Raw genomic sequence first — 13,560 nt, forward strand, 5'->3', positions numbered from 1 at the left:
AAAAAATTGTTAATGGGCGAGGTTAATGGTTTCTTATGTACGATAACATGGTGTTAAAAAATTTAACAAAGTACAATTTGTTTGTAACAGATCGGACCATGGGGCCCGGGAGCTCAGAGTTGCCCAAGAAGTCTGCGGGTGTTAACGTCTTGTCGAAGAGTTCAGTGTAAATGAATAAACTCTTATAATACGAAAAGAGCATTACTTGACCCCCCCGGATTCCAACAGTGGTGTAAATTCGTGGGGCAACCTCGTCGGTTGGACGTCGAGCGCGTCCTTTCTTCGAGCGTGCGTTCTCACGGCGAAACGGCCATCATGGCAATTAAGTAGAGCATACTATAATCTAAACACAAACGGTCGGAACTGGGCCGTCGGTAACGCCGAACCAAAGTTCGCCGAAGTACGGGCGGCGTTAGGTCCACGCAACGCAACTTTTCTCCGTGGTTTGGCGTCTTCGTTTAACCGCCCCCGTATTACGCCTTAAAATCCTTTAATTGCCCCCCACCCGGCGGGCAATTTCGAAATTCCGCGATGACTGACGCCAGACACGCGAAACGACCAGTCCCGTCTATGACTTCGAACACGCAAAAGCGTGAAGTTTCGCGCGCGAGCGGCCATATTCCGAGCTCCTGTACCCCCAGAATTAGACGAATTCTTCCCTACTGTTCGAAGATACCCAAAACTTTAAAAATTTCCAAATACGACAGTTTAGATCGTTCGATTCGAGGGTTGGTACGTTGATCGTGTGGTTCCTCGAATCCACGAATGACACCAAGGTTTTCTATGTTACCCCGATCGCGCCACCATAGAGGTACTCCCCCGGAAAGTGCATCGTGGGTCTCACCGTCCGTCTCCGTCGGTTGCAGGACGGTTCTCCCTCGCGAAAATGAGAGTTTACTGCCTGGCAAACGCGGGCCGCAGAAGAAGAACGCTCCTTTGTCTGTTTATGGTCTGAAAGTGGCCCGTGGAAGGAGCGAGCCGCGCCGGACGGCCGTCGCCATCGACGTTCGGGGCCCGTCTTCTTCTTGGACGCCACGAAGAAGTACGGTCGGATAATAACGAGTTTCGCTGTCGTCCCTTTCGCCCTTTCGCGTAGCGCGAGTCGTAAAGTCGGCTCCGTTGCCTGCGTTCCTTCCTCCCTTGTCCTCCCTGCGTCGACCGTTTTTCTTACCCGGCCACGAGAGACGCCCGGTGGACGATCGCGTCGAATTTTTATTGCGCCTTATACGGGACCACGGTGACTGCGAGCCGGAGAACTCGCGGAACGTACACCCGACAGCCTTGCCTCCGCAATCGTTTTTGAGAATTGCTCGGACTCTGCCCGGCCACGGTTTCTCGAAACACGATAATACATGGAAAAGAAAATATGGCGCAGGATGGAACCTGATTCTGCTCTAAAGTCGTCGTTTTTACGAATCTCTAATTTTTAGAGGAGTATCGCTCAATTTTTGTAGGGGAATCCCACTGAACTGAACATTTTTACTCTTCAACTCTGACTACCAAAGCGCCTGCTTGACCACCAGTGATGGACTCAAGACGCTCCATGTCACCCTCGAATGTCCCAACGGATCAGAAAATTGAGTCTCGAGGCCCTTCGGTGCCCCTACGACCCCCAAATTGATCGATCCCCGAGATTCTGCTCTAAAGTCGTCGTTTTTACGAATCTCTAATTTTTAGAAGAGTATCGCTCAATTTTTGTAGGAGAATCGTTGGTTTAGATATACATCCCACTGAACTGAAGATTTTTAGGTAGCGATGTTTGAGGTAGGTGGTCCTGAAAACACGGAATGCACGAAGACTGACAGTAACCGACTCTAAGTACCGAGTACCGGCTCGCGGCGATTGGGCAGTAAGGACGTTTGACTGAAGGAAGTTCGCATAGTTTTTCTAGGGATGCATATATTATAGTGTTCAGTGGAGGGTGGATGATCTAAGCCTCCCCTCCTAGTGACTGGAGGAGCAAGACTTTTTGCGGAAGTAAACTCGAGACTGCGATGTTATCAGTTTAAAAAGTTTACAGTCTTCGTGAGAGATTTCTAACAGGTGAACTCGAGATTCCAAAGTCACCGGTCGATCGTTTCTTTTCACAGTGTTCCACGATCGTGACACGACTTTCCACCGTAAAAAATAGGGGAGCCCATGGGGTCACTGTAAATATTTTCGCTCTAACGATCGTGTGATTTTTATTAACGAGCGCGACGGGGATTCTCGCGGCTACCCCTCCAAATATTATGGCGGCTGAAAGGTTATTCATCGGTTTCCTCTTTCCGTTGCCGTCAGTGGTGACCCCGGAGATCGATTAATCATTGGCATGGAGGTAATACTGTCCTCGTTTTCAAAAAACACAAAAATTCTGGTACCAAACTCAATCAAGCAGTAATGAAATATTAATTTCATAAAGTTTGTGCATCGAGGAACGAACGATTCGCGTTTCTTTTCAATTTACTAGAGGCTAAAAATCGCGAGGTTGTCTTGCATTCCAAAGACAGGACCGTCGATTTGGACGGAAGTCGAGCGGATTTCGCGAGTGAAATTAGCCCGGATAACGACGTAGCGGTGCCACAACACGAGGCCAGGCCGGTTATCGGGAAAGCGGGCACTCCAATCAATGCAAATCAAATCGAGAGCCGTGAATACGAAGCGTATAGTCAAATCAACCGAATAAAAGCTTCATGAATGTAAAAGACTGGTGAATGCGAGCGGCGCGAGCCAATCTGGTAATGCGTCTTCTCCTCTCCGCGCCGCCGCTTTTCCGCCTCCTTCTTAACGGGGGTGGGAAAAATAACCACCTCGGAATATCGCGTTACCGATGCTCCTGCTACGGATGGACAAAGCGTTTAAAAAAATATCGCTCTTTCCCAGAAATTCGGGATCAAGTTCTTCCGTAAAATCGTTGTGTTAGAACAATTTTCTTTGCAACTATCGCGGAATTCATACGCGATATTTAATTTGCATTGTTCAGTTCCTATTCTTCTCTCTGTTTCGACCCTTATTTTTTGGGGTCGATGCCATTGTATTTATGCAAAACTTCGATGTTTCGACAGAGTTAATATAAAAGAAATGGTAACTATCGATATGACACCAAAGATCAAAGGGGTAGTTTGAGAGTCACCGAATCGAAGCACTCCCCGTTCGATGGATATTTGCAAATCGTGTAAAAAATGGGTCGAGAGTGAGACGAGGGGGGTCAAAGCGTACGAATGATCCGTCTAATCGTCGCAGGGTGAGTCTGGAGTTCTTTTTTTCTGGAAACGGGTCCACCTGGGAACTTCTCAGACCGAAATTGATTCGTACTCGAGCGATCCGCGGCGATCACAAGATAATCCCGCGTTCCCGTGGACATCATTCATCTCCCCGCTCTACTATTAGTACAGTTATTTATGGTAAAAAAGAGTATAGATCGCCGTCGCCTATTATGTATCGGGACCACGGCGTCCCCCGTGTGATTTATGCGCCGCTGCAAATTGCCGCTTGTCCTTTGTGAGAGCCAGCAAAGCGACTCTGATTAAAATCCTTTCGACGTCCGTAATTTAACGACGCCCAGAACTCTGCGAGAGGGGTGGCGGAGCGTCGTGCTCCAGGAACCTGGAAATCGTCTTGTTTATAGTTCATCGACGTTGGGAAATAGTATCCAATCGCGAAAGTATCATCAATCTGAAATTTTTCAAGTCTTTGACATCGTTCGAAAGGAGGAGCTGGCCGAGAGCTGGATTAAAACGAATATTTAATCGAGGTTAAAGACGTGAAACGTACGAACTGGGTTGCAGCAACGTTTGAACGATTTTCACGAATTTCCCACCGACAGAATGCCAACCAGACGGCTGAAAGGTAATCAGTCGATCGCTGATTGCAAAGATGAAAGCGCAAATACGAGAAATGAATTTAAAAGCGGCGATCGGGATTTCTACGGCGTTTCTCGCCCGCCATTTTGCTCGAGCGAACGGAAAGGGTTGTTAAGTCCGTTCGACCGCCGGAAGTTTGTCCTTTCGATCGTAACGGCGGTAATTTAATTGCAGCTAATAAAGACCCGTCGAAATAAACGCATTCACGTCCGGGTTTCATCGAACCCATTCGTTCCTATTTCTATTCAGCGGGTCTATCGCTGCCGTTAAATAAATCCGAACCGGCGGGAGCTCACAAAATTCCCTAAATTGTGCACTTCTATCGCGATCAAACGCGCCCGCGTAATTATCGAAATTACTGCGTTCGACTTCTTTGGCGATTTACATCGACCTGGTTGCGGTACAACGTTTCTCGCGAACGTTCTAAACAACACAGGAAGTAATAATTCTAAAAAAAGGATTTTCAGAACACAGAAACGATAAATCGAAAATCTTTCCCAAACGACGAGTCTCGTTAAACGAACTCGCCGCGAAGGAACACGGGGAACAATAAAAATGCGAGACGCGATGATGAGTATCGTTTCCAGCTTCGCGCTTTGCCCGCTCGTCTCGTCGGCCCCGAACACCGCTAGAACCAGTTCTAACGCTGCTCGTATCTTAACGAACCCAGCCCATCATTGGACGTCTTAACGAACGCGTCACTTAAAGCAAGAAGTCGCTTGAATCGATCATCGGGCGATAAAAGAATCCTCCGTGAGGAAACAGCTCGTCACAGGTTCATTAACAGGGACAAAAATGGCGCCGCGTCGGACGAGCCTCCTCGTCGTGCGTGTCGTCCGGGGTCTTGAAGTGGAGGGTCGGGTAACGACGAAGCCTGAGCAGCTCGTGCTCCGTCTGCAGCATCAGTATCTCCGCGTAATTATCCTGCACCTTCTTGATCAGGCGGGATCGCCTCATGACCATCCTTATCTTCCACTCTGTGTGTTCCCGCTGCCTCGCCTCGCCGATAAGATCGCGACGCTGCTCCATCTCGCACCTCGCCACGTTCATCTCCAAGATCCGACGATCGAGATCCTCGTTCGTGCTCCTGGTGATCTCGATCTGGCTCTCGATGGACTGCAGCCGGGACCTGTGGCTCGCGATGATCTTACCGAATCGCTGCTTCGTCGCCTCGATCTCCTCGTCCATCCGCTCCGCGGTCTTGTCGTCCGGCCACCCTCTGGCCGTCCTCTTCAGGTACTCCTGCATCTCCTTCGTCACCACCACCGACCCGAGGAACCGGAGGTCCTCCTCCAGGTCCTCCATACGCTTCTTCTCGCACTCGTGCTCCCACTCCTTCATCACTGTACCTGGAGATCGCATCGTTAACATATAAACGAGAGATCTTATAATAAATATTTTTAACTTGACACCGATGTTTATATTTCTTCGAGTACCCGTACCTAGGAGGCTAAGAACCATACCTCTTTTGAAGTTCAACAGACGCGACAACGCATCTAATTTGCACTCCCCAGCGGCCCGGATCAGCTTGTTCACGTCCTCGATCTCGGTCCGTGAGACCAGGATCGCGTTCTCCGTGTCGTTCAGGTCCCCCGTAAGATCGATCTCGACCTGGCCCATCTTCAGCACCAGCTGAACCTCGACGTCCAACTCGGAGATCCTTCGACGCTTCCTCATCTCTTCCAAATTCCTCGTCGCCTCGTCTGTATCGGCCCTGCACTTGTCGTTCCTCAGCTTCAGCCCGTAAATAACGTTCTCGACTTCCATGATCTCGGTCTGCTTCGCTCTGAGCTTCAGCTCCGTGTTGATCTTCTGGCGACGCAGTCGGACCAGCGTCTCCCAGTGGTGGGTCTCTATCGTCGGCGGAAGTACGCTTGGTCGAACGTCCAGATGGTCCAGGGCTCTCAGATAATCCGTACACTCCGATGGCAGGTACACTGGTCTGGTTCGAGCGACCACGTGGCCACCGAGGTCTAGGAAATCGTACGATCCGAGATTTCGCAGGCTGGTTCTCGGTCGACGATTGTACTGGCGCTCCATGAGCTCGGTTTGCAGCTTGGTCAACGTCGACAGCTCGGTCCTGAACCTTCTGGGCATCGTTTTCTCCCGGTTGCACAGCGCCTCGTGCTGAGCGAGGAGCTCTCGACGAACGGTTTGAAAAGTCTGCTCGCGGGCCTTCAAGGTAGCCTCGTATCGCCGTTTCTCCGCGATTCGTTCATGCGCCTCCTCTTCCTGGTGCAGGGCCTTCGTTCGATAATAGTTTCGCAAGCAGCCGCGAACGTATCGTAGGTGCATCTGATTTATGGCCGACTCGATGTTCATCTTCAGCTGTGGGATCGCTGAGAATTATTGGTTTCGACGGCGGAGACTTCAATGATGGGAATCGTTGCCTTCGATTGATATTTCGTTAACCGAAGATGGAAAACGTGGAGCTCGCGTGGATTTTAATTTTGCGTACGATAGAGTGAATGAACCTACGCGAAACAATTCGTCGAGTTTCCCGTTGAACTTGTCGACTCCCTCCTGCAGGAGTTCGTTGACCTTGACGTACTCGACGGTGAGCATCCTGTGGTAGCGTTCGCGTTCCTCCTGAAGGAACTGGACATCCTTTTCGTACTGCTTCACAGTCTGTATGTCCTCCGCGGTGTAGTCCTTCGGTTCCTTCTCGAGCATGCAGGCTGGCTTAGGAACGTCTATCTTGATGGTGTCCTCCCATCGAATCTCCAGCACGCCGTCCATCATCGCCATTAGCGCGCGTTCGCGAAAGTCGTCGGCCAGCATCAACAGTCTGATTCGCTCTTCCTCAGCCGCCTGCTTGTCCAGCAGCTCTTGCTGCGACGGCGAGACGTAAGGTTTCGCGTCGACCTCGTGATCCTGGACCGTGATGATGCTTTCCGGCCTCTCCTGCGCGCGGAAGGAAACCTTAATAGACTCTAAACGCTTTGGATCAACGATGTAGATTAACCTGCCAATGCCATTCGGGGTTGGGAGGCACGCGAGGCACGGATCGTTCGAACATGACGTTCAGTTCTGAGTTTATGTGGCGTATCTTCTCTATCCTCTCCTGTATCACGTTCATCTCCCTCTCTTTCATCGCGTAGACCTCGTCGAAGGATTTGTTGAAGTAGGCTCGAAGCTCCTCGCAGTCACGCATCAGGAAACGATTGTTTATCGTCACGTGATCGTAACCGTAGGACTCCAGTTGGGAGTAGCAGGGCGACGTCTCGATGAATTGGTGGGCGATCGTACCTTCGAACAGAGAGGAACGCGTTTCAATAGATTTTCCAGGTAAACAAGTACTCTCTCACCTTCCCATTCTCTCTGCCTCGTCAGTTCCCCCTCGGAGACTTCCGTATCATCCTCGTCGTCCAGCAACAAATCGATCCTCAGATCCTCCTCCCGATGCAGCGTCAATCTTTTGTTCAATTCCACCTGCAGTTCGTCCTCGGTATACACCTGCCAAGGTTCGAAAGTCTCGCCTTGCATGATCCTCTGGACGGCCTCCTTGCAGAAATGCGCCCACTTCAAGCGGTCCTTGTCCAGAGGATCCTCGGCCACCGAAGGATAATTGGTCACTTGCTTGGTACCATAGATGGAGACCAGGGACTTCCCTACGACCACCTGGGGATCCCAGAAATTCTTTCGTATCCAATTGGTCACCTTTCTCATCTCGTTGCAGTTGTGCTCGATTTCCATGCGAATGTTCTCGCACTCGTCGCGACCAGCCTTCAGTTTGTGATCGCGTCCGGCTGTGTCCAGATCGAAAGCCGAGACGGGGAGCCTCTCGAGCTCTGGGCAGGTCTCGTTGGCGTCCAGCAGCTTCTTTACTTTGCCCTTCAGGACCTCGAAGTCCCTCAGAATGGCTGCCCTCTCCTCCCGGCACTGGATCTCCTCCTCTTTCGTCTGCATCTCGTCCCTCCATTCCGTCCAAGTCTTGTCGCCCTCCTCGCGTCCGGGGACCTCGATCCTCGATTGTGCGAACAGATCCTGGATCGCGGGATCCAAGCTAGCGTAGTCGGAGAGTATCTTCTTCTTCTGTTTCTCGTAGAAAGTGTAGTCCACTCGATGGATGGTTTTCGCGTCGTGGGCGTCGGGCGACTGTGGGTTCTCCTACGCTGATGAAAGGAGGCAAAAGAAGGTTAACTGAATTCGATTTCGAGAGGCAGGCCCTGCCTTAGACGACCGAATACTGGATACATAGGAACGAAGGGAACAGTCGAGCACTTGCGAGAGACACAAGAGCGTAGCCCTCTGGTGTCGAGTACTGGAAGTGACGCCACACACTGCAACGCAATAATAGAAAGAGACGAACCTTTCTATGGTTATGAGCGGATCTCATCGCGACCAGGGAGCCATTGTACCCCAAACAGACAACCAGATTCCCGGATCTGTTCACCATTGCCTTGACGCTGCCAAAGTCTGTCCTGTGATGCGACATAAAATGCGTCAATATCCGTTGGACGCTCTTGTCTCTGACAATGACCAGCCCGTCGAAGGCTGTGGTGGTTATCCAGTGTCTATCGACGAAGATATTGGCCAGTTTGACGTGGTGTCCCGTCGCCAGGCCATCCACCGCGACCACATCCTTGAAGTCCTGAATGCTCTGCAGTCGCAGCTGCCTCGTCGTATAAGGCGATCCTATGAGGACCATGGGATTCGAGGGGACCTGCCACAGAGTACGGTAGACACCAGGCAAATCCAAAATGGCGGTGGTGTCGGTGACCAGGTTTCGATCCTCCGGCACGGTGAACAAGAGCAACTGCTGACCTACGGCGTACGGTTTCGCCCCGACGTAGAGCAACAGCACGTTCAGCCTTTTGCGTCCCTCGTAGATCAAAGCGTCGCTGATCTCTCGACGGGGCTGAATCAGAGCCTGCACATGGCACACTTTGTCGCGTTGCAAGTTGACGCAATAGCTGTTGCCGGTGCTCTTCTCGGCGGCTACCAAGGATCTGGGGGGGCAAAATAGAGGATGGAATTACGATTTAACTAACGTAGAGCCCCGTACCTGCCACTGTGCGAGAACTTGATCAAATCCAGAGGTGTCCTCTGCAGCCTCAGGCGAGCAGCGATCTTCGGTTCGTAAGGGTCAGCGACGCTGACGAAGACCAATTCGCCCTGCGAGGTCCCCAGAACGATCACCGGGTAATCGGGATGAGAGGCTTGACAACTGATCTCGCCCTCGATCTCTGGATCGATCGCCGATACGGAGGTCCCGCTGTAACTCTCCAGAACCATCAGTTCCTTCGGATTGTCGGTGGCCACGAGATGATGGCACCAAGGGTACACGAAGTCGACGAACCGATAGACGGCGCCGTACTCCAGATACTTCTTGATCACGGGGACGTTGGTTTCCTTCGAGAAATCGATCTTCATCAAGTAGCCCTCCAGCGTGTGATAGAAGAGCCACTCGTTCCTGAAGGGGTGGGTCACCAGGATGCACGGCTTCGTAGTCGACTTGACGTACCACTTCCTCTGCCACCGGTCGGTTCTTGCGTTCCACTTGAAGTAGCGGATCTGACAGAAGGTGGTACGCAACACGATACCCTCGCGGAACCAACGAACCATCGGCAGCTCTATGTCTATGCACACTCCGCACCGTTGGGACAACACTATGCGATAGACGTTGCTACCGTCGTAATTACTCAGGAAGATGTGGCCATCTTGGTCCGTGATCGCGAGCAGAGGATCGTTGGAGGTCGGAGACCAGTCCACCCACATGATAGGCTCCCCTTTTGGAAGCTTCACCTCGTGATCTGGGAATCCAAGTCCAGTTAAAGCTGGGACGCCTCTGGGACCCCCAAAGCCTCTTACCTTTCAAAGTCACGACCTTCCCCGCCACGTCGAGCTCCCACGTGAACAATCTTCCGCAGGTTCTGCCCATCTGCGCGACGACTATCGGCCCCAGCTGGGTGACGCGAAGTATCTGACCAACGTCGTCGCGAATGGACGTGCTCATCGAGATGAGCTCCTCCCCTGTCCTCCAGCACCAAACGGTTAGCGGAAACTGGGGGTACAGGCCGAGGGAGACGAGATGATCCCGAGCCGTGAACTCCGTGGTCAGGTATCCGGTTCGACAGCCGCCTCTGCACTCGGAGATCCTCGTCATCGAAGGATAGGAGTAGACCAGTATTCTGGGATGGGCGATCTTCTCCGCGAAGCAGAAGACCGACAGGCTGGAGTGGCCCGATAGACAGTGAGCACCCTCCCCCGATTCGTGGTTCCAGCACCAACGGAGGCTCTGTCTGCACAGGGGGACGTTGAAGAACACGATGTGCACGCCTGTGCACCACGCGAGGACGTCCTTGCCGATGCAGACGATCTCCTCGATCTTGCTTCCGCAGATCCAGCTGGGCTCCCAGGGGCCCTCGAGCATCGTTATTCAGCTTTGGAATTGCAGTAACCTCGAAAGTGACGTGAGATTTCAGGCTAGGAACAGTTGAAGATCCTGTTCTCTGTGACATTTGTCTGAAGCCTGGTTTGCAATTATGCTAGTACGCATGTAGGGGTGTTTCTATTAACGTCGCCAAGTTTCCAAGTAAAATTATAAAATTAATAATACGAACGAAGGGATCGACACTAGTTTTAGGGGTGCAAATAAAAACTACTAAAATTGAAATTGGATTGTTTTGTTACCACCTATTCTTTATTGGCTACTTTTATAATGGTGACGAAAGAGCAACCGGGTGGCTCGGATCCTCAGCCAGGAGCCAAGCAGACCGACCTCGGAAGAATAGTTTGGCAGGCTTAAGACAAAAGGTGATTAGGATACGCGCAGTCGATGGTGGTTTATAAAGACCCCCATAGCGTGGCGTGATGAGGTCAAGCAGCAGGGAGTCATCCGTATACCGAGGGCCGATCAAAAACTTATCCTTGCGACGTGATATACTGCCCGTGGATGCCTGCCGACCTCTTTCTCCCCCGTTACTCCCTCTGTTCGACGACCTGGTCCCCGGCTGACTACCAAAGCGCCTGCTTGACCACCAGTGATGGACTCAAGACGCTCCATGTCGCCCTCGAACGTCCCAACGGATCAGAAAATTGAGTCTCAAGGTCCTTCGGTGCTCCTGCGACCCCCAAATTGATCGATCTCGAGGGATTCGATTGCTTCGTTGCTCATAGTGGACTGCATCCAACTACTTAACGCTAGATTCACTGACGTTGTTGTAGACATAAGTTGTGGACTCGCTGTGTAGAATTAATTTGTCAAGAACTCTGTATGGTGGCTATTTTACTAAAGAAGAAGAATAGTGGCCACCTGGAGGATCTTCCAACTTCTGCAAATTCATCCTCCGTTGCCTGAATTTTATTTTAATTGCTCGAAAGCTCGCGAGAGAGAATCGAATGTCCATCACTACCGACCATTCTCCCATTCTCAGAGATGCGTGGCCCGCGCGGTTCGCGGTGCCCGAACCTGCGGCCTCGCCATTAAATTGACGCCCGCTGGGACTTATATTTGCATAACCCGACGCCGTACGACCGATCCTATCGACGTCCTCGCGACTGGCTGCCGCCTTCAGCGCGACCCGCGTGGGAATCACCCTTTCCGCTCTTCGTTTTCGTCCTACGGAGGACATTTTCAATGGAGGATACGCGGAATAAACTAGAAAGCCCCAAAATGGCCGAAGAATTCGGGCCTAGATCCGTTCAACCCTCGAGTTTTGAACCCTGAGGACGCATGGATGCCTAAAATTTTCGACGAAAATGAAAAGTATTCAAATCATTCTGGAAAAATTATTTTCAGCTGTGGGGGTCAATTACAATCATTTTTGGTGAATAGACACACCCCCGAAATCCTACGCACTTTCGAGAAAAAAATTCCTTACTAATAACTGAAAGAGAAGTGTCGCAGGTTTTCACTCAAAGTGCGATAACTTGACAACAAAAGGTCGTACACCAATTTTTAAGAGGTCGTTGCAAAAGGGAGGCTTTCACCTTTAAAATGAGCGGAGGTGCAACTCCGTACGATTATTTTCGACAAAGTTACAGCCGTTCAAACATCGTCAAACCTTCGTAGCGGTTTCTCGATTTCAGTGCACGGCGTATCGAATCGATATTTGACGCGTTCCTGGTGACAGTAACTATCCGAAAACGGCGAGATCGTTTCGGTACCGACCTTGAGGAGAGTGATGGAAACGTAGCGGGCGGTTCGGGTTCCCGGGAGTTTGCACGCAGAAGCAGTTGTGCGTGCGGGTCCGGCGACGGGGATGCGATCGTCTCTCGTGCGGTACGCGTCCACGGAGTGTGGGAACACGGGTCGAAAGACGAGAGAAACGGCGCGGAGAGCGACGAAAGGAGCAAGGGAAAACGAGAAAAACGAACCCGCAGAAGACGAGGAAGCGACCGGTAGAGGCCGGGAAGGGGAAGAAGGCGAGCGACGGCGGGTAGCATTTAATCAGAGCCCACCGGTTGAAGTGCACACGGCGCGCAAAGTGTACGTATGTATAGGGGGGTCCCGGCGTGTATGGTCCGGTTAGTTTTTGCTTGGGAGGTTGCTTGGAAATTGGCGCCAAATTAGTAAGGAGGACGAGGCGAGGCTCACGGTGCCTTGGGCTGCGTGACGCGAGACATTAAAAGTAACCTCTGCTCTCTCGTACACCCCCGTCCCTCCGCCTGGACGGCCACCTCCTACCCCTACCTCCACGGTTGGCTTCATTTTTTCCGCTCTCTCGCTCCTACGTTCGCGTTTCGTGTGGCTCTGTTCGTTCGCGCTGGGCAACGACCAACGCCAACCACCACCACCACCTCCACGGTCAGCAGCTTAGAACGCTCCCCTCGCGGTAATCACGGCCCCGTCCGACCGAGCGAGACGCGCGAAAAAACGAAGGGCGAGAGAGGAGATCGCGCTCACCAGCGACGGGGAGGGCGCAGGTGATAGCGGTCGAGGTGGTCGTTGCTCGAAAAAGGATATCACGCCAACCCCGGTCCCCAGGAACTCGAGGTTCCGCGCCACCATAGCGCACGAAACGCCCCGAAACGTCGGGACCAAAAGTTACCGCACTCTCTCACGGGACCCCCGCCTCGCTCGGGCCCCGCGGATTTTTTCGCTCGTGAGAACGCCTGCCCAGACTCCCCCTCCGCCCCTGGAACTGGAGCACGGATCTCGGGATTTTCGGGTGTCTTCTCGGCGCCATCGATCAGCGGAACGCGAGTTTCGTTGATGGAGGATGGTCTTGGTTTCGTGAACCCCTTGACGTACGATTTAATGTAATTTTTCAAACGCGTACTATTTAATTTGGTTTGTGCGTACAAGGAATGGTCACGAAAAAGCGTAAATGTGAAACTTGACATCAAGAACTTGGGGTTAATAGTTTACTGGCGATGAAGCGTATTCCCTGCAATTTTTCTTACGACTCGTCCAAATCTCGCGATCGACACCGTCCGAGGTAAACAGGGCTCCCATAGAACAAAAAAGGAGGAACGAAGAAACTCGATGGGTCTCTTCCCTTCAAAGCAGCTGCGTTTTGGTAAGTTGCATGTCCGAACAACCGGGGCGCAGATTATAGATGCGTCTCCTGGTGATCACAGACAAACGTTTAAATCGCTAAACGTCGAATTAGACGCGATTTACTGTTCCTCTGGCCCCCCCCTCCCCACCCGTAAAAAAATAATAGCACACCTCGCGCATAGACGACGGCTAGCTCCCGAGCTTTTGGTAGCCTTTCTCCAACAGCTGCCATTTCCTATGAGACGCTGTTTCCCCCCCTGTTCTTTTCTC

General features: G+C 51.8%; 1 protein-coding gene across 1 annotated transcript; it reads right to left on the bottom strand.

Moving 5' to 3' along the window:
* Positions 1 to 4,622: 4,622 nt before the first annotated feature.
* LOC143345000 (cilia- and flagella-associated protein 43-like) lies at positions 4,623 to 10,218 on the bottom strand. Its single transcript, XM_076771670.1, has 8 exons — positions 9,657 to 10,218; positions 8,851 to 9,598; positions 8,155 to 8,794; positions 7,151 to 7,952; positions 6,808 to 7,091; positions 6,321 to 6,746; positions 5,306 to 6,170; positions 4,623 to 5,191 (listed from the first exon to the last, which is right to left on the bottom strand). Exons 1-8 carry the CDS (start codon positions 10,216 to 10,218, stop codon positions 4,623 to 4,625), a joined length of 4,896 nt encoding a protein of 1,631 aa, XP_076627785.1.
* Between the last annotated feature and the right edge of the window lie 3,342 nt (positions 10,219 to 13,560).

The sequence above is a fragment of the Colletes latitarsis genome, chromosome 1 (genome assembly GCF_051014445.1).
Source record: "Colletes latitarsis isolate SP2378_abdomen chromosome 1, iyColLati1, whole genome shotgun sequence".
Taxonomy (NCBI): domain Eukaryota; kingdom Metazoa; phylum Arthropoda; class Insecta; order Hymenoptera; family Colletidae; genus Colletes; species Colletes latitarsis.

Coding starts and splice junctions, on each gene's coding strand:
- LOC143345000 (XM_076771670.1), bottom strand. CDS start 10,218: ATGCTCGAGGGCCCCTGGGAGCCCAGCTGGATCTGCGGAAGCAAGATC. Junction 9,599..9,656: donor GAAGGTCGTGACTTTGAAAG/GTAAGAGGCTTT, acceptor TTGGATTCCCAG/ATCACGAGGTGAAGCTTCCA. Junction 7,092..7,150: donor GAGGCAGAGAGAATGGGAAG/GTGAGAGAGTAC, acceptor CTCTGTTCGAAG/GTACGATCGCCCACCAATTC.